The 18526-nt window shown below is 34.1% G+C and overlaps 3 protein-coding genes and 1 long non-coding RNA gene across 9 annotated transcripts; 1 reads left to right on the top strand and 3 right to left on the bottom strand.

Annotated features, from left to right (window-relative positions):
* Positions 1 to 4666: 4666 nt before the first annotated feature.
* Positions 4667 to 11111, bottom strand: LOC104737860 (E3 SUMO-protein ligase SIZ1). Of its 6 annotated transcripts, none has more exons than XM_087472486.1 (19): positions 10944 to 11111; positions 10510 to 10643; positions 10203 to 10283; positions 9859 to 9901; positions 9692 to 9764; positions 9431 to 9593; positions 9144 to 9274; positions 8846 to 8914; positions 8349 to 8436; positions 8196 to 8271; positions 7939 to 8012; positions 7707 to 7814; positions 7187 to 7348; positions 6984 to 7088; positions 6821 to 6901; positions 5539 to 6742; positions 5194 to 5288; positions 4989 to 5069; positions 4667 to 4906 (listed from the first exon to the last, which is right to left on the bottom strand). In XM_087472486.1, the coding sequence occupies exons 2-18, from the start codon at positions 10531 to 10533 to the stop codon at positions 5016 to 5018; spliced, it is 2631 nt and encodes an 876-aa protein (XP_087328612.1). In that variant the 5' UTR covers positions 10534 to 10643; positions 10944 to 11111; the 3' UTR covers positions 4667 to 4906; positions 4989 to 5015. The 6 variants fall into 6 exon arrangements, with proteins under 6 accessions (XP_087328612.1, XP_087328595.1, XP_087328617.1 ...); XM_087472469.1 differs by having other exon boundaries at positions 10754 to 11072; XM_087472491.1 differs by having other exon boundaries at positions 10864 to 11072.
* A 1209-nt stretch (positions 11112 to 12320) lies between these two features.
* LOC147949290 (uncharacterized) lies at positions 12321 to 13341 on the bottom strand. The gene is made up of 2 exons (XR_015571342.1): positions 13101 to 13341; positions 12321 to 12670 (listed from the first exon to the last, which is right to left on the bottom strand). It is a non-coding gene; the product is annotated as an uncharacterized LOC147949290 (long non-coding RNA).
* A 1630-nt stretch (positions 13342 to 14971) lies between these two features.
* On the top strand, positions 14972 to 15699 carry LOC104737850 (uncharacterized). Its single transcript, XM_010458109.3, has 2 exons — positions 14972 to 15184; positions 15300 to 15699. Exons 1-2 carry the CDS (start codon positions 15102 to 15104, stop codon positions 15490 to 15492), a joined length of 276 nt encoding a protein of 91 aa, XP_010456411.1. The 5' UTR covers positions 14972 to 15101; the 3' UTR covers positions 15493 to 15699.
* A 271-nt stretch (positions 15700 to 15970) lies between these two features.
* On the bottom strand, positions 15971 to 18355 carry LOC104737777 (elongation factor 1-alpha 1). Its single transcript, XM_010458048.3, has 3 exons — positions 18132 to 18355; positions 17152 to 17615; positions 15971 to 17060 (listed from the first exon to the last, which is right to left on the bottom strand). Exons 2-3 carry the CDS (start codon positions 17611 to 17613, stop codon positions 16173 to 16175), a joined length of 1350 nt encoding a protein of 449 aa, XP_010456350.1. The 5' UTR covers positions 17614 to 17615; positions 18132 to 18355; the 3' UTR covers positions 15971 to 16172.
* Between the last annotated feature and the right edge of the window lie 171 nt (positions 18356 to 18526).

The following is an 18526-nucleotide window of genomic DNA, read 5'->3' as shown; positions in this document are numbered from 1 at the left end:
TTAATATCTATAACACAAATATATATATATATATATATATATATAATTATCATCCTAAATAGTTTTTCTTTTCTTTTCAAGAGAGTAGATTTTAAGAAAATTAGATTAATGTAAAAACATCCGATAGATTACTTATGGGTTTTTTCCCCACAAAAAAAATATATTTATAGGAAAAAATGAGTTTCTAATTTTTTCACTAAATAATGTTCCTTTGTGAAAATAGAAATTTAGTTATATGTGTTAAAATACAAATACTAAACTTGTCAAAATAAATACCGCGAGATTATACCGTGTATAATCAGGTATTTAATATAAATTATGTTGTTTAGGGCATTATATAGAATATGAAGACCATCCCAAATCCGTTATTATTTCTAACAAATTGACAACATAAATATGCTGTTACATTAGTCGTTATTTTTTACACAAAAAAATATAGAACATGTGCTTTATCGCTATTGGCGATAAATCCGCTCATAATAATAATATATTTTAATTAAGAAAGTGGATACATCTTATTTTTAACTCTCTTATCTTACTTGATGGATTCATGAGACATAACTAAATAATTTTCGTTTTAGTTTTGAAATGAATATATATGATTGAGCCGTACATGACTATGAAAATTTCATTTTGTTTCGTATAAATCAATTCACTTTATTAATAAATATATAACAGAAATATATATATATATATAATTATCATCCTAAATAGTTTTTATTTTCTTTTCAAGAGAGTAGATTTTAAGAAAATTAGATTCATGTAAAAACATCTGATAGATTACTTATGGGGTTTTTCTCCACAAAAAATATATTTATAGGAAAAAATGAGTTTATAATTTTTTCACTAAATAATGTTCCTTTGTGAAAATAGAAATTTAGTTATATGTGTTAAAATACAAATACTAAAATTGTCAAAATAAATACCGCGAGATTATACCGTGTATAATCAGGTGTTTAATATAAATTATGTTGTTTGGGGCATTATATAGAATATGAAGACCATCCCAAATCCGTTATTATTTCTAACAAATTGACAACATAAATATGCTGTTACATTAGTCGTTATTTTTTACACACAAAAAAAATAGAACATGTGCTTTATCGCTATTGGCGATCAATCTGCTCATGATAATAATATATTTTAATTAAGAAAGTGGATACATCTTATTTTTAACTCTCTTATCTTACTTGATGGATTCATGAGAAATAATTGAATGAATAAAACATAACTAAATAATTTTCGTTTTAGTTTTGAAATGAATATATATGATTGAGCCGTACATGACTATGAAAATTTCATTTTGTTTCGTATAAATCAATTCACTTTATTAATAAATATATAACAGAAATATATATATATATATATATATATATATATATATATATATATATATATATATATATATAATTATCATCCTAAATAGTTTTTATTTTCTTTTCAAGAGAGTAGATTTTAAGGAAATTAGATTCATGTAAAAACATCCGATAGATTACTTATGGGGTTTTTCTCCACAAAAAATATATTTATAGGATAAAATGAGTTTATAAATTTTTCACTAAATAATGTTCCTTTGTGAAAATAGAAATTTAGTTATACGTGTTAAAACACAAATACTAAAATTGTCAAAATAGATACCGCAAGATTATACTGTGTATAATCAGGGGTTTAATATAAATTATGTTGTTTGGGGCATTATATAGAATATGACGACCATTCCATATCCGTTATTATTTCTAACAAATTGACAACATAAATATGCCGTTACATTAGTTTTTATTTTCTACACAAAAAGTAGAACATGTTCTTTGTCGCTATTGGGGATAAATCCGCTCATGATAATAATATATTTTAATTATGAAAGTGGATACATCTTATTTTTAACTTTCTTACCATGCTTGATGGATTCATGAGAAATAGTTGACTGAATAAAACATAACTAAATAATTTTTGTTTTAGTTTGCAGCCAGATTTTTTATATTACAGAAAATTAATTATCTAGTAAGCAATAGAAACTTATCTAACTTATTTATGTAGATAGTAAATGTCATCCTAAAAAGTAAAATTGTAGTTGTATAAGATTAAATTTCAAATTTAAAGTATTTATGATATATTTATAGGTCACATGGTTATAAATTATGCATAAAATAGAATTTTCTAAAAATCTTATCATAATAAAAAACTAGATAGAATACCAGCCAAGTCAATAGTCATATAAAATTAAATTTTTACAAATAGCTTTACAGTTTTATCTAAGGTACAATGGTCTTTACTAACCCATTTTTAAATAGTGATATTTTTAAAAATGATTTTAGATGTATAAATATTATGGTAAATATATTATATATATATGTATTCTTATAGCAATTGGACTATATATCTTAAAATCCTATTTTTTTTTTTGAATAGGTAATATACCTTTCAAAACAAGTACGGAGATAGGAAATCTTTACAAATGTGATCCATAAAATTTAGACATATTTAACTTTTTGCGATTAATTATTAATTATTCTTGCTATAACAATATATGCATACTTTTAAGAATTTGTAAAGATATATTATTTATCTATACTTTCTTCAATATCCTTTTTCTTTTATACAAATAATGAAATGATATTAGGGGATGTATTGAAACCAAAATTTTGGAGGATTTTATAAATTTAGGAAATTTAGAATTTTGATAGATTTTAGGGAAGTTGATATGATTTATTGTAAAAAAATTTCAAATCCCATCTAAAACCATGAGATTTGGATTTCTGTATTTTTAACAAAACAGATCCTCTCAAATTCCAGAATCCCTAAAATCTAAATTCATAAACTGTTTTGAACATTAGATTTTTCAATAACAGGATTGAAAAGACTTTTTAAAATTCATGATTGAATAACATAGAATTTGTAAATTTGACCTTATTCTTTATCTAATATATTAGGAAATACTTTCTTTGTGAAAATAGAAGTTTAGTTATATGTGTTAAAATACAAATACTAAAATTGTCAAAATAGATACCGCAAGATTATACTGTGTATAATCAGGGGTTTAATATAAATTATGTTGTTTGGGGCATTATATAGAATATGACGACCATTCCATATCCGTTATTATTTCTAACAAATTGACAACATAAATATGCCGTTACATTAGTCTTTATTTTCTACACAAAAAAGTAGAACATGTGCTTTATCGCTATTGGCGATAAATTCGCTCATGATAATAATATATTTTAATTATGAAAGTGGATACATCTTATTTTTAACTTTCTTACCATGCTTGATGGATTCATGAGAAATAGTTGACTGAATAAAACATAACTAAATAATTTTTGTTTTAGTTTGCAGCCAGATTTTTTATATTACAGAAAATTAATTATCTAGTAAGCAATAGAAACTTATCTAACTTATTTATGTAGATAGTAAATGTCATCCTAAAAAGTAAAATTGTAGTTGTATAAGATTAAATTTCAAATTTAAAGTATTTATGATATTTTTATAGGTCACATGGTTATAAATTATGCATAAAATAGAATTTTCTGAAAATCTTATCATAATAAAAAACTAGATAGAATACCAGCCAAGTCAATAGTCATATAAAATTAAATTTTTACAAATAGCTTTACAGTTTTATCTAAGGTACAATGGTCTTTACTAACCCATTTTTAAATAGTGATATTTTTAAAAATGATTTTAGATGTATAAATATTATGGTAAATATATTATATATATATATATATATTCTTATAGCAATTGGACTATATATCTTAAAATCCTATTTTTTTTTGAATAGGTAATATACCTTTCAAAACTAGTACGGAGATAGGAAATCTTTACAAATGTGATCCATAAAATTTAGACATATTTAACTTTTTGCGATTAATTATTAATTATTCTTGCTATAACAATATATGCATACTTTTAAGAATTTATAAAGATATATTATTTATCTATACTTTCTTCAATATCCTTTTTCTTATATACAAATAATGAAATGATATTAGGGGATGTATTGAAACCAAAATTTTGGAGGATTTTATAAATTTAGGAAATTTAAAATTTTGATAGATTTTAGGGAAGTTGATATGATTTATTGTAAAAGAATTTCAAATCCCATCTAAAACCATGAGATTTGGATTTCTGTATTTTTAACTAAACAAATCCTTTCAAATCTTCCAGAATCCCTAAAATCTAAATTCACAAACTGTTTTGAACATTAGAGTTTTCAATAACAGGATTGAAAAGACTTTTTAAAATTCATGATTGAATAACATAGAATTTGTAAATTTGACCTTATTCTTTATCTAATATATTAATACTTTCTTTTTCTTCGGTAGCACTTTTTTTTTTATATGTTATGATTTTGTCTTGTCTCATATATGTTTTAAACAGATTTAGTCTAATATAATCCTACTAGTATTGTATCATCATCGTCGTGTTAACACCGAGATCCAGTTCCACCACTTACAAGACAGAAGAAAATCTTGCAATACGAGATATGACATTCGAACTCGTTGTAGGATTATGAACATGTGTCCAAAATGAATGACGAGAATGTGGTACAGAAATAAGCTTAACTATGTCGTATCCTTGACGTAATTCCTATGATGATGATGATGATGATGCTTCAGTCAGAACCATGATTCATAATCAATGCATACAATGATACAATCTACACTGAAGAGAAGAGCTGCATTTTTATAATAAATAAATAAAAATTGGAGCACATAATTTACAATGCTATATCTCTCTATGGCTCCTGGCTCCCGAGTAATATTATAATCGTCCACACAAAGAAACAATAAAAAACCTATTCGAGTATACAAATTACCAATTAAACCGGAACCACCTGTGCCAACTTTTCTTGCCTATTAGTGGTTAACTAAATCAGCCAGTGCTTTGCTTTGCAAAATACATCCTGCAGTGTAGCAGAAAAGGCCAAGATCCTGAACCGATATTGAAGAGAGTCAACAACATCATACAAGAGAAATTATCAATACCGGTTCAATTCTAGCCTGCACAGAGAATCATGCAAATCTTGGCAAACTCCGGTGTGCTGTCTGATGATCCTGTTCATTGTTCTGTGCATTGCGTTAAGAATCAAAAGGTACACCGAATCATCCCCAGAAGACAGAACAGAACAAAACAGGATGAATATTATCACTCAGAATCCGAGTCAATGGAGAGGTACATCCGAGGTCTTACAGAACGCTTCTGCCGAGGAAATGAAAATGGATTATCTGATCTTTGCTTCTTTGCCTTGTCTTGTCTACTGTCAGTCATACCCAGAAGCAACGAAGCTGCAAATACGCAGTAATTGTTAGTAATTGTACCACAAGAACTTTTGGATATAGAGGAGCATAGTCAGAAGACAAAAATAAGCTACATTTAATAACTAAAAAGATCTTTTTTCTTCAGTTGTTTACAAGACCTAGCAGCTTAGTAAATTGGAGAAAAAGGTAAATGCGACATCATGAACCGGATCCACATTCATAGGTCCCTTTGATGTTTTTAAGAAAGTAAATACTTAGTCTCAGACAGGGAACAAACCGGTCTCTGTTGTAGTATCCAAAGAACCTTCCCTTGTAGACATCTGCTGGCTTGAGTTGATCCCGTTTACAGTTGCAGGCTCTCCATGATTCCCAGAAGCGCTATCGCCTAGCCTAAGCGAGATCCAGTCTTCACTGCGGATACCATTTGACATATCAGCTTGGTTTTTAAAACCCGATTGAGCTGAAGCATCTGGTTTGGTTGGCAAAAATATTTGAAGTGAGGGATCGTCTCTACCAAATGCAAGAGGATTGTCAACTAGGCCATCATTTGCTTCAGATCGTCCAGCCGAGCCAGGAACCACAGGAACAGATGCCATTGATGTCTCAGGAGCCATGGTGTAATCCCCATTTATTTCAGGAGCACAACCAAGTGCACCATGATGATGCAACCCAACTAAACCTTCTGAAACGTCAGCATCAGATCTAAATAGTTGGAACCCAGGGGCTTCTGGAGTTTCAGAAGGAAATGACCAAAGGGGCGTATCAAATTCGTCATCATCATTGAAAAGACCTAACCGTGAGCTTGCCCCAGCTATGTTGTGTGGGTCGTCATTATAGGAGTTAATTATTCCAGACGGGTTCAGCGGAAAATTCAGCCCACCATCTGCTCGACAACCACTGTATGCAGGTCCCGGGGTGATCACTACATCATTTTCTTCATCCGAATCACTTAGAATGATGACTTCATTATTTAAACCCTCTCCAGATTGGTTTCTGTCAGGAAAGTTATAACCTGAATCAACATTCATGGAAATGGAATCAAGTTCCATGCCGTTGGCTACAAAATCAAAGGTTCCAATAGCATCCTGGTTTACGCTTGCATCATCACCATCCCTACCACTTCCAGTAGCACTACTACTCATTGGTATAATATTCTTCTCCTGATATCCAACCTTTTCTTGCCTATTACTGGAAGATAATCCATTTGCATTAGGTTTGCTTACTTCCCAAATTCCATTGCGATTCTTCCTTATTCCAAGTTTTAGAGGGGTCGGGCCATCTGAGAAACCTTCTTGTTTAACCGGTAACATTTCCATCTTCCGTTTAATCTCATCAGCAGAGGGACATAGACTACCATCAGGTGCGTGCCACTGTGAGAGTTCCCCCAGTTCCCTACGCTCACTCTCTCTTTTGGACTTTACCCGCCAAGAACCATCAGGTTTCACTTCAATTTCAGTCACCTCTTCATCACAATGCTTCATCTGTCGTGCAGGAAGACAGCAATTGAATAAAAGCATAAATACAAAAGTTCAAGAATTCTAGTTTTCCCATAGGTATACCTTAGACGTGATACGGTTAAAATAAGGATCCACGATTACATGCTCCACTGAGTAATTCTTCAGACAAATAGGGCACTGCCACTGCATGTTAACAACCACAGAACAACTAAAGTCAGAAAACAAGAGAAATAACTTGACATCCAGAAAAGGATAGGAGACCTGCCTTTCTGGAACGTTGATTCAACTCCACAAACACCTCGAGGTCAAAACAGCCCATGTGCACACATGGTAAAAATCTCCCAGCAACTTTTATCCTAGAACCGCTCATCTAATGAAACAAGCAGAAGAGACAATAAAAGTTTAGACTGCCAGATAACCCTAGAAATACAAGTATAAAAACTGAGCTATAAGATATTAGTAACTTACAGGACACCGAAGATTGACACCGAAGAAATCAGCAACAACTTCAATGTCACTATCACTATCAGCATTATCATCTCCACCTCCACCTCCAATGCATCGGCGGACACGTGCAAGAGCATTTTCAAAAGTCTCCCCTTTACCCTCTTCTGGAATCAGATTTAAAACCTAGATACAAAAACGAGTAAATATTTAGGAACATTGGGGATCATTAACGCACAATAGCTGGATTTCGGAACATACAAGAACACTAGCAAAATAAATATAACACAAGACCACGCTCATTGACTCATCTGAGTGAAATAGGGGAAGAATGAATAGAACTCTAACATTTGAAATATGAAAAACAGGGGAATAGTCAATGTAACTGTGTAACCACAAGTAATTTCCTTCCACAGATTACACATTCTAAAGGATGCCAATTTTAATTTATTTCTTTTGTGTTCAGAAGATCATTTTATAACTATTCCCCCCATAGACCGACCAAATCTTTGAATGTTTCTTGTGCACTATCTGGTATCCATACCTGTTGTAGAGTCCTGCGCTTCACAAGTCGAACTCCAAAACAAAAGATCCGAACATCATTTCCACTCAAGGAAATTCTGTTAACACCATCCCTAATACATTGTGTGATCTGCCAAAATAGTAAAATGAGATGGTCAAATTTCACCACTGATTGCAAGATTTTCAATGTATAAGAGATCAAATCCTATTTTAAGTGAAAAGGGTTACTACTGAAAAGGGATAAAAAAACACACAATAGGTCCATCGTCGCGGCCGTTGACTCCCAGAAGCTGTGACCCAGGTCGGTTAATTGCACGTACAGGCAGGCCTATGAAATGATAGGCTATATATCAATACCATATCAGAAGATATAAAGCAGTCTTATTGAGTATAATCAGAATAACATAAAATTTAAGAGAATATGAATGTGAATATTGTGCCCACAGAAATTTGATTATATGCAAGTAAAGGCTCATATAAGACTAAAAATCTGGAGATGGCACTGTCATACCATTGACCTGCAGATCAGCATACTGAGGCCACTGCATCCTAAAGATAACTTTGTCATTCAAGAGCATACACCAAGCCTAAAAAAAATCGAATTTCAATTAGAAACGCATAGGTCGATACAGTTTACATTTAAACGTACTTTACAAAACCCAACCTGAACATCGTACTCTTGTTTTGCTAACAAGTCCTTGTCTGCCCTTGAGATTTGAAATGTTCTCTCCACACTCTGCATTGTGTTTGTACTGGAAAGTTTTGCATCGGTGCATTAGAACAAACAAAAGCCATGAAAAAGGTATTTCTTCAGCAAGTACTGTGCATTTAGCTAGGAAAAAATTGTGATTTTTGTTCTCCAGACACTAGAATGAATGTCTTATCCCAGTTCCAAGTAGAAAAGTCAAGTGACTAGCCGGACCGTGATAGAATGCAGTTGATTCATTAGTGAGTAAATAAATGCAGACCATTGGAAGAAAAATCAAAATGAACGTATTTATTGCAAGATGAAACAGATGGTGATGTATCATACAGAATAGCCAACTGAGTGAATCAACTTTCTAATGTAAGAAATGCTAACAAATTGTAACTTTAAGGAATGGCATTAAACTAGAAAAGCTCAAAACCATAGCAAAAAAAAAGAAAGATATGGAGTCTTACCCATCAGATGGTATGTTCGTTGCAGCTAGCCTCACTGGAGAGAGTGGATGTGCCACTGTAACCCAAAACCTGCACAATGATGAGCATGTAGGACAACACCATAAATAACAATTTTCATGGATAACCAAAGGTTCTAATGTAAAAACAGCAATTAAAATTTACAACAAAAAATTCTAACTACTATGAAGACAGAACTAGAAGATAAACAGCAATCAAATACAAGGAGGGGAGGAGTTCAGATGGATAATTAATTACAACTCAAACTTTAAATCAGGCAAGAAAAGTAAAAAAAACTTACGGGTCAGCTCGAGTAAGTCGGCAGATTTCACAATAAAATGATTCAGGAAGTGGTGGATTTCCATCCATAGGCTTATCTGGGACAAGAACACAGCCAACATGCTGCCAAACATGGCATCGAGGATCCTCACACTGAAATCGGAAAGAAAAAAAAAAACCATAATTACAACCAGAAACTATCACCCACCTTCACAAATAAATACATCACATCATCAGCCATAATATACCAAGAATTGCTCTACAGCCAGTTACAACAGGAATAGCCACAACAAATTTCTCCCAGGTTACCTGTATCATTGAGTCTGTCTCGAGTGAATTTCCACAAACACATCGAACTTTCATTTCTGGTTGAAAAGGATCTTCAGGCTCCCCCTTAACTTTCATAATATTGGTATCTGAACTAACTTGTCCTTTTGATGCTAAATCACTTGCCCCAGATACTTGCATTTTCCTATGGAGCACAAAAAAAGAAAACATTATGGTAACAAAAAATCGCACAGAAAAAAGAATGGCATTGCGTAAGAGATCTATCATGAAACAAGTACTCACCTATACGTATCGTCAACTAGTTTTGCAACTTCTTCCCTTGCCACTGTATTCTTTTTAGACCACAACCTTGCAGCTGTTGTTAGTAGGGAATGAAAACGGAAGCGTATCAGAAAGAATGGTAGAGCAAGAGTGACGTGAATAAACAAAAAACAAGTGGCTCTATTAACCTTGTTCATCAGAAAGAAGGGTCAAAATCCGGTCAACAAGTTCCTGTACAAGAAAAAAAACAAAATATGGTAAAACAATCAAATCTTTGACAATGGCAATAACCTAAGTTGGTAAACCGAGTATTAATTCAGTGTACCCTGCGAGTATCATGAAGCTTATTTTGACTATTTAAGATTACAAATTCCCACAGAAGACTAAACAACGCATATCTACCAAAACACAAGATGGTAAAAGGAATCGTCTAATTCATATGAAACAGATACCACTTTCTGCAATTATGACTATCTGAACTTCATCAAACCATAATTACAAACAAATGGAAGAACATCAGAAAGATATAAACCTGTTTCTTTCCCTGTTTCGAAAGTCCCAGCTTAGTAAGCACATCCTTGAGCTCTTTTATCCGAAAATATGAAAGTTTATCCTGCAACACACAAAAAAAAAAAAACTCAACTTTAAGCCTAACTACTAAATCCATAAACATGAACCACAAATCCAAAAACCCTAACGAAATTACAATCAAGATCATGAAAAATATATTTTTTTAATTAAAAAAAAAAAAAAACATCCACTCATTCAGAAACAAGTTGAAATCAACACAGAACACAAGCATACGAAAAAGATCTTTTGAGTTAAAAAAAAAAAAATACCTTACAACTAGCTTCCAAATCCATGTCTTTCAACCTCGAGACCAAACAAAGAAGAACCAGTTTCAGAACACAGGAACGTAAACTCCAGTAAATAGTACCAATTCACAGCAAGCAGTCTCCATACAGCAGCCGATCTAACAAAACAAAAAGAGACAGACAGAGAGAATTAACTCAAAATCGAAAACCCTTAAAATTCCCCCAAATAAAAAAAAAAAAAATACAATTTTTATAAAAAAACACAAACCAAGGAATCGGAAACTGAATCATCACAACATAAGCGAAATTGATAGGATTAAAAGAAAGGATTTTGAAATTAGGGTTTTCACAGCTTCGATAAAGATTAAAAAGACGGACCCCCAAAAAACAAGAAAAACGCAAGACGGAGAAAAAAAATTGATCCGCCGAGACGAAAACAAAAAGAAGGGTAGCCGGACCAGTCGCCGATTATCAAATCCGGTTTAATGTCGGGCAATACGTCCGGGTTTAGTTCCTGTGTGGTCACGTGCACCGTCTCCTCCCTCCCCCCCCCCCCCCCCGCCCACACCAATATATTTTAAAGACGTGTTTTTGACTTTTCGGTTCTCACCCACTTATCCGTTTTTACTACCGCCCGTAACGCTCAGTCTTGTTTTAATCGAATATTCCCCACGTCAGCTGTCCCACTAACCGGATCTGACCGGACCGGTTTACTATTTATCAAATCAATTTGGAATTTGGAATTCTGCTAGGTAGTGCTGCGGACACGGGACGGGTACCTTTAATTTTCTCAGACCCTTTACTTGTCCCGATCCTAATGGGTAACAGAAAAAATTTACTACCCTTAAATAACGGGTATCCGGAAAAATGGGTATCCGGTAAAAAATAGTCGATCCTTTAAATACCCGACCCTTTATTATTACCCAAAAATACGAGTACCCGATAAAAAAATTGTCAATAATCGCAATAATAATTTTATATTCTAAAATTCGAAAAAGGAAAAATTCATAAATTTATGCAATATATAGTTCCAAAAATTATAAAATTACAAATTTTGAAAATAAAAATAATATATTAATTCATTTAGGCTAAGTTGAACTTAGGTTTTAACTTTAACTCTATAAATTAATAATAAATAATAATAATAATACCACATATTAACGGGTATTTACGGGTCAGGTAGCAAAACGGGTAAAGGGCCAAGTAACGGGACGGGCATTGAAAACTAAACTAATACCCTATACTCGTCCTTTACTCACGGGTAATATAACTATAATATCTTTTACTCGACCCTAAAGCTGCGGGTACCCTTTTTTCAGGACGGGTACGAGTCGAGTAACGGGTCGAGTATGGGTAACGGGTATTAGTACTTTGTTCATCAGATGGGTTATTCGTAATTTGTTGTGATTTGAATTTAGATTCTTATAGTTTGTAACTTTATATTATATCCATTGACAGGATTAGAAGGAAAGAAATTGGAGTCAAACATAATTAAATGGTAAAATATACAACTTTTCCATATTTTTCTCATGGCATATTGTGTATTGTATTATTTGATTCCAACTTTTTTAGGTAAGAAGAATTTAGAAACATATTTGTGTCTCCTCTTCTTGTATTCCATTGAATTCACTTGTTATGTAATTGGATCATAGCTGGTTTAACTACGAATTCAACTAGACGTGTGAATGTATCGAAATGGGTTGGTAGACCGGACAAATATGTATACAGTACTCAATTGTTGGGATGGACCGTAAAACATGCAGAATATAACAACATGTGGGAAAATCATGTCTTATCCTCCATATATGTGTGTGGTCTCGTACGCATATTGATTCTTGGACCAAATTAGATATTTACATTTTTTAAAAAATATTGCACATCTTTAAACATTATGTTCTTAGTTTACAATAAGTTAAAATAAATGTTTCATTCCTCATCGAAGTCCATCGGTAGCAAAGAATTGAAAGCCATATATATAATATGAGAGTTGAGACAACAAAGAGGGCATCATTTACCAACTAGTGGTGGAGTTTTGGACTAGAGTTTTGTGCTGGTCTAACTGGCTTGATCTTTCTTTGCTGCTAATGGAAACTAATTAACAGTGAGATCTTGAGAGTTCATGATGTTGACAGTTTCATCTAATGTCAACCTTTTCGTCTAAACGTTTTGATGGCCCGCTTTGTGTCTTGTCAAAGGCAAACAAACAAACAAACAAAGCAAATAGTAAGGAATAGATATTGTTCATGTGAGTGAGAATCAAACTAATTTCTGTGAATTCTGCAAAAAAAAACTGAAAAAAATTTTGATAAACTTTTCTTGATACTTTCAGTTTCGGGCTGAGGATGTTAATCATTTGAGCTCCTCGCTGATAAAATTTTCAAAAGACACAAACATCTCTGAGCAAATAGCAAGAAACCTGTCTTGGAATAGATCTTATATCATTGTAGGTGAGAGAAGACGACCTAGAGGCTGAAACTAAGGTATTCTAATGTTCCATGCTTTAATAATTGTCTTGCAATGTAAGTGCAAAGATAGATGAAGAAACAAAACTATGACTTTAAAAGGTATGAATCATTTGTTAGTAAGAACAGTAAATAATAGAATAACCGCAATACCTTTAAACTTCGAGATGCAAAGATGCATATATAAGGATTGTTACGTAGGAGAGATACCGTCACCAGTCACCACTGGTTAAACTTTTCGAAGAAGTGATGATGACGCTATCTCTCCTGCGAAGCAAATCTTTGTTCGCAGTTTCAAAACCATAGAAGAAGCAAGACCACTCATATATATGATGGTTTTGTGTATGTGTTATCACTCTACTAGATTCATCTCATCCTTAAATATATTTACCACAAGGGTCTAAGAAGAGTGGACTATATTTATACTCGTTGCTCTTAATTGTCATTTAGTTTGCCACTTTCTATGTGGCTGCAATCAAATGATTTTCAAAGATTATTATCCCAAGTGAGGTCATCGTGTTAACGTCATGATCTCCAACGATTTGGCATTACCTTCATCTCCAAGGTTTTGTAGTTGATTTGAGCGCTCTTGATTTTGCATCTATTCTCAGACGTTACATATGTACATGTTCATTGACAATGGCGGGAAATTTGTTCAGTTTCATGCATCTGGAGGGTAAGATACGACACCAAGGTCCCATGGTAAATCTAAAAAGCAATATACATATCCATAGTATAGTGTTGGTACGGATTGCGCAGAAGCAATCCCCATTACATGCAGAGTTAGATACTCTTATTTGGGCTATGGAGTGCTTATTAGCGTTGGACATGGATAAAGCTCTTTTTGCTACGGATTGTTCAGACCTCCTAAGGATGACGTTTAATATCGAGGATTGGCCGACCTTTTCATCAGAATTGAAGGACTTTATTCATTTCAGAGATAGATTTGCTAATTTTAGTATTAGATATATTCCCCGAGAGGATAATATCCGTGCCGATAAACTTGCGAAATGTGCAAGAGCACGAGGTTTCTGTTTTTCTCATATAAGCTCGTCGGTACCTAATTGGCTCTCTCTCGAAGAGAGTCATCTCCGATAACTTAATATATGGGGTTTGATCGAAAAAAAAAAAAAGTATAGTGTTGGTACTATATACTATGAACAGATCCCAAATTGTCACTTTATAGCTCCACTTAAGCAAGTGGAGTCTTGTGACACTTATAGTTATCCATACGGACCATACCAACTAGGATCTAAAAATTATAATTATACGCATAAATCTCAACAAAACACATATATGACATATTGATTGCTGGTTTATTAGTTAGATTAAAGGGTAATAAGTTAGCGTTATGAAAACCATTGCAAGGACAAGGAGTGGTTCTTGTTAAATGCCCTTGTCTGGTTTCTGCTTGATATGTCTTATTTTTTATTTTTTGGACCATGCTTGATGTGTCTATTTCTGTGTAATAAATGGTGAAAAGTGATGTTAAAGCTAACAAATACTGTTCTAAGACTCTGGTTCATACAAAAGCTTTTAGGTGGAATTGCTTTATTGAACAAAGTTGGTTTACAAAGTTGAGAAACACTTAGATATGTATGATTTTACAAGTGAGGCTGCATTTATTCTCTCGCTGAAAAAGAAAAAGCCTTTCAATACTTTTATCAAATCCAAATGAGAAAGAGAAGAAGAATCCAAACTAAGAGTTGTCTTTATTGTCATGCGGAGTAAAATAAGTAAATGAAACCTGTATTTGGTTTTTAATTATTTTGACAAGATCATAAATATTCTCTTCATTATAAATTATAATATATCCTTTAATTTCAATTCACTTTTTTTATTCTCTCTTCCTTTTTTAAAGTTGATTAATGCATTATGATGGGAGAAGAGGATGAGACCATATCCATTACCTACTAGTACTACTAATACTAAATCTCCAAGTATCAAAAGCACAACACACACCACAGGACAAAAAATCTACTCTCATATAGTATTATACTTAATAGAAAGGGTACATTAATTACATAGACATAGTACTAGTATATATCTGTACCCACTTTAACCCATTACCAGCTCAAGATCTTGTATATTCTTTTCTTCTTTCTTGAAAACAAGATCCAAATTTTCTGAATTTCACTCTCAAGGAAGAAAGAAATGCTGTCAACAACTCTTAGTGGGAACTATGGGTTTCCTCTCTGCATCTCTGGGATCACTCAGCAACTAAGTCTCTCCAGAGAGTAATATATCAAATATGTCTCTGTTTCATTTTCTTTAACGCTCTCTGTTGAAATCTTCTCTGTTTATTTGACTTGTCTCTTTCTGTTTCTGTCTCTACTACTCTCTATGTTAAAGAATGGCAGATCATGACAAGAGAAGGAAGGTGATACAGAGGAGAAGGAGATCAGAAGGTAGCCATAGTGGTGAGGAAGATGCGGAGCGGCTTCAAGGGATGATGAGAGAGGATAAAGATGTTAGAGATCTAGTTGCTTTGTTACAAGATCTAGGCTTGTGGAGCTTTTCTTCTCACACAGCCAAAGCTGCTTAGTAGTGTTTGCTTTATTATTACAAGATCTAGGCTCGTGGAACTTTTCTTGTCCACACAGCTAAAGCTGTTCACTGTTAAGAACTAAAATCGCTTTTTATTTACATCTCTCTCTCTCAGTTATCTTTCTTGTAAAACTGCAGATCAGAATCTTTAGCTGGAAAACCTAAGTGTAGTTAAAACTTGAAAGTATGTTCTTCATTCTTGTTACTTGTTGTTGACACGTTTATTTGTCGTTGGTGTGATGTTTTTGGATGCCACTTTTGGACTTATCCATATATTTTGGTTTCTAGTTCTGAGACTTCTTTTTGTTTGATGACAAATTTTTATTTTCATCAAGTCTTCATAACAACTTGATAAATCAATTCGTAACAAAGCATATACAAAACAATAACGAGATCTGCATATATGCTTCATGTCCCTAAAAGTTTGTACAATCTTGAAAAGCAATTTAACAAGGCAATCAAGAAGACAAAGACAGTTTGTAACACAACTTCTAAATAACTTTTAGGCAAAATTATCCGGAAACTTGCATAATTGAAAACCATAATAAAAATGTCTCAAGAGATCCAAAAAAGAAGAAGAAAGAAGAGTCACAGAAATAAGAGAAAAAAAAAAGGCTCAAACGCCAGAGTTTTTAAACCACAGAACCATAAAGAGAGTCGATCATAACGGAAGTCTCATCATTTGGCTCCCTTCTTGACTGCAGCCTTGGTGACCTTGGCTCCAGTTGGGTCCTTCTTGTCCACGCTCTTGATAACACCAACAGCAACGGTCTGCCTCATGTCCCTAACGGCGAAACGTCCCAATGGTGGGTACTCAGAGAAGGTCTCAACAACCATGGGCTTGGTTGGAGTCATCTTAACCATACCAGCGTCACCATTCTTCAAGAACTTAGGCTCCTTCTCAATCTCCTTACCAGAACGCCTGTCAATCTTGGTCAAGATCTCAGAGAACTTAACTGCAATGTGGGACGTGTGGCAATCGAGAACTGGGGCGTATCCGTTACCAATCTGACCAGGGTGGTTCATGATGATGACCTGGGAGGTGAAGTTAGCAGCACCCTTAGCTGGGTCATCCTTGGAGTTTGAGGCGACGTACCCTCTCTTGAGATCCTTCACAGCAACATTCTTGACATTGAATCCAACATTGTCACCTGGAAGTGCCTCTAGAAGAGACTCGTGATGCATCTCAACTGACTTAACCTCAGTGGTCAACCCTGTGGGAGCAAAGGTCACAACCATACCAGGCTTGATCAAACCAGTCTCAACACGTCCCACTGGCACCGTTCCAATACCACCAATCTTGTAAACATCCTGAAGTGGAAGACGGAGGGGCTTGTCGGATGGCCTCTTGGGCTCGTTGATCTGGTCAAGAGCCTCAAGAAGAGTTGGTCCCTTGTACCAGTCAAGGTTGGTGGACCTCTCAATCATGTTGTCTCCCTCAAATCCAGAGATGGGGACGAATGGGATTTTATCAGGGTTGTATCCGACCTTCTTCAGGTATGAAGACACCTCCTTGATGATTTCATCGTACCTAGCCTTGGAGTATTTGGGGGTGGTAGCATCCATCTGTAAGAGGAAACAACAATAAGACAGCATACTGTTAGCATATATTCAAAAGAGACAAGATCAATCAACTAAATCAATAAAGTTTTAATACCTTGTTACAGCAGCAAATCATCTGCTTGACACCAAGGGTGAAAGCAAGAAGAGCGTGCTCACGGGTCTGACCATCCTTGGAGATACCAGCTTCAAAACCACCAGTGGTGGAGTCGATGATGAGAACAGCACAATCGGCCTGGGAGGTACCAGTAATCATGTTCTTGATGAAATCACGATGACCAGGGGCGTCAATGACTGTGCAGTAGTACTTGGTGGTCTCGAACTTCCAAAGAGCAATATCGATGGTGATACCACGCTCACGCTCGGCCTTAAGTTTGTCCAACACCCATGCGTACTTGAAGGACCTCTTGTTCATCTCAGCGGCCTCCTTCTCGAACCTCTCGATCACACGCTTGTCAATACCACCAAGCTTGTAGATCAAGTGACCAGTTGTGGTCGATTTCCCAGAGTCGACATGGCCAATGACCACAATGTTGATATGAAACTTCTCTTTACCCATAGCTGTAAAACAAAAACCAACAAAGATCGAAACATCAGAACCAAATATACAAGTCACCCACCAATAAGTCACAACGTAATCAACAACTCAGTATAAACTGAAAACACAAACAGATCTATTCGAAATCAGAAGCAAACTCATCATCTACAGTACAACAAATCTATTGAGCATCATCAACTAAATACATCGGAATCAACCTAGAACAGCCAAAATCGAGTCAAGCAATGAAACGAAGAGTGAAATAGCAGATCGCCTAGATAATACGCTACAACAACATGCGAAGACGATATACAAAGTAAAAGCTATCAGAAAACCAGATGATTCACTATCAGACTCAAAGGAGGTAATGCAGATCTAAGAACAAACGGATCCTAAACTCGACAATCAAAAACACTGAGCATACAGCTAAAGAGATGAATCTAAACACAGCTTATGAGAAGAATGTAAACCTAAACAGCACAGAGATGATGAAGATCGAAAGCCTAAACAGCATAAAGAAGATGAAGATCGATATTCACCTGCAAGTAAGTATCTGAGAGAGGAGTCTTGCGGCTAAGTGAGACGGATATGAGAGCGCACCCTAAAACACGACGACTCAGGGGTACTTATAGCTACGAGGTCCCTAGGGTTTTCGCTTCCTCTTTGTGGTTCTTGTTTTTACCAATTTGCCCTTATGCGTTTTAGGCCTTTTCTTTTAATTTTTTTTCCTTGTGATTAACAAGTAAAATTATAATTATTTTTTCTACATTTTTCCGATTTTCAATTTTTCCAATTTGAATTATGTGATTGGTTAAGAAAATGCAATATTGAAGATTTATTTTTCCGTCAATTTAAATATGTAGATATTTAAAAAAAAAAAAAAAACTTTTTATTAATCCAAAAGGTGAACGAAAATACCCTAGCCATCATGAGT

This window comes from Camelina sativa, chromosome 2 (assembly GCF_030686135.1).
Source record: "Camelina sativa cultivar CO46 ecotype springtype chromosome 2, ASM3068613v1".
Lineage (NCBI taxonomy): Eukaryota > Viridiplantae > Streptophyta > Magnoliopsida > Brassicales > Brassicaceae > Camelina > Camelina sativa.
The sequence above is the reverse complement of the archived record's forward strand: the minus strand, read 5'-3'. Positions and strand labels throughout refer to the sequence as shown.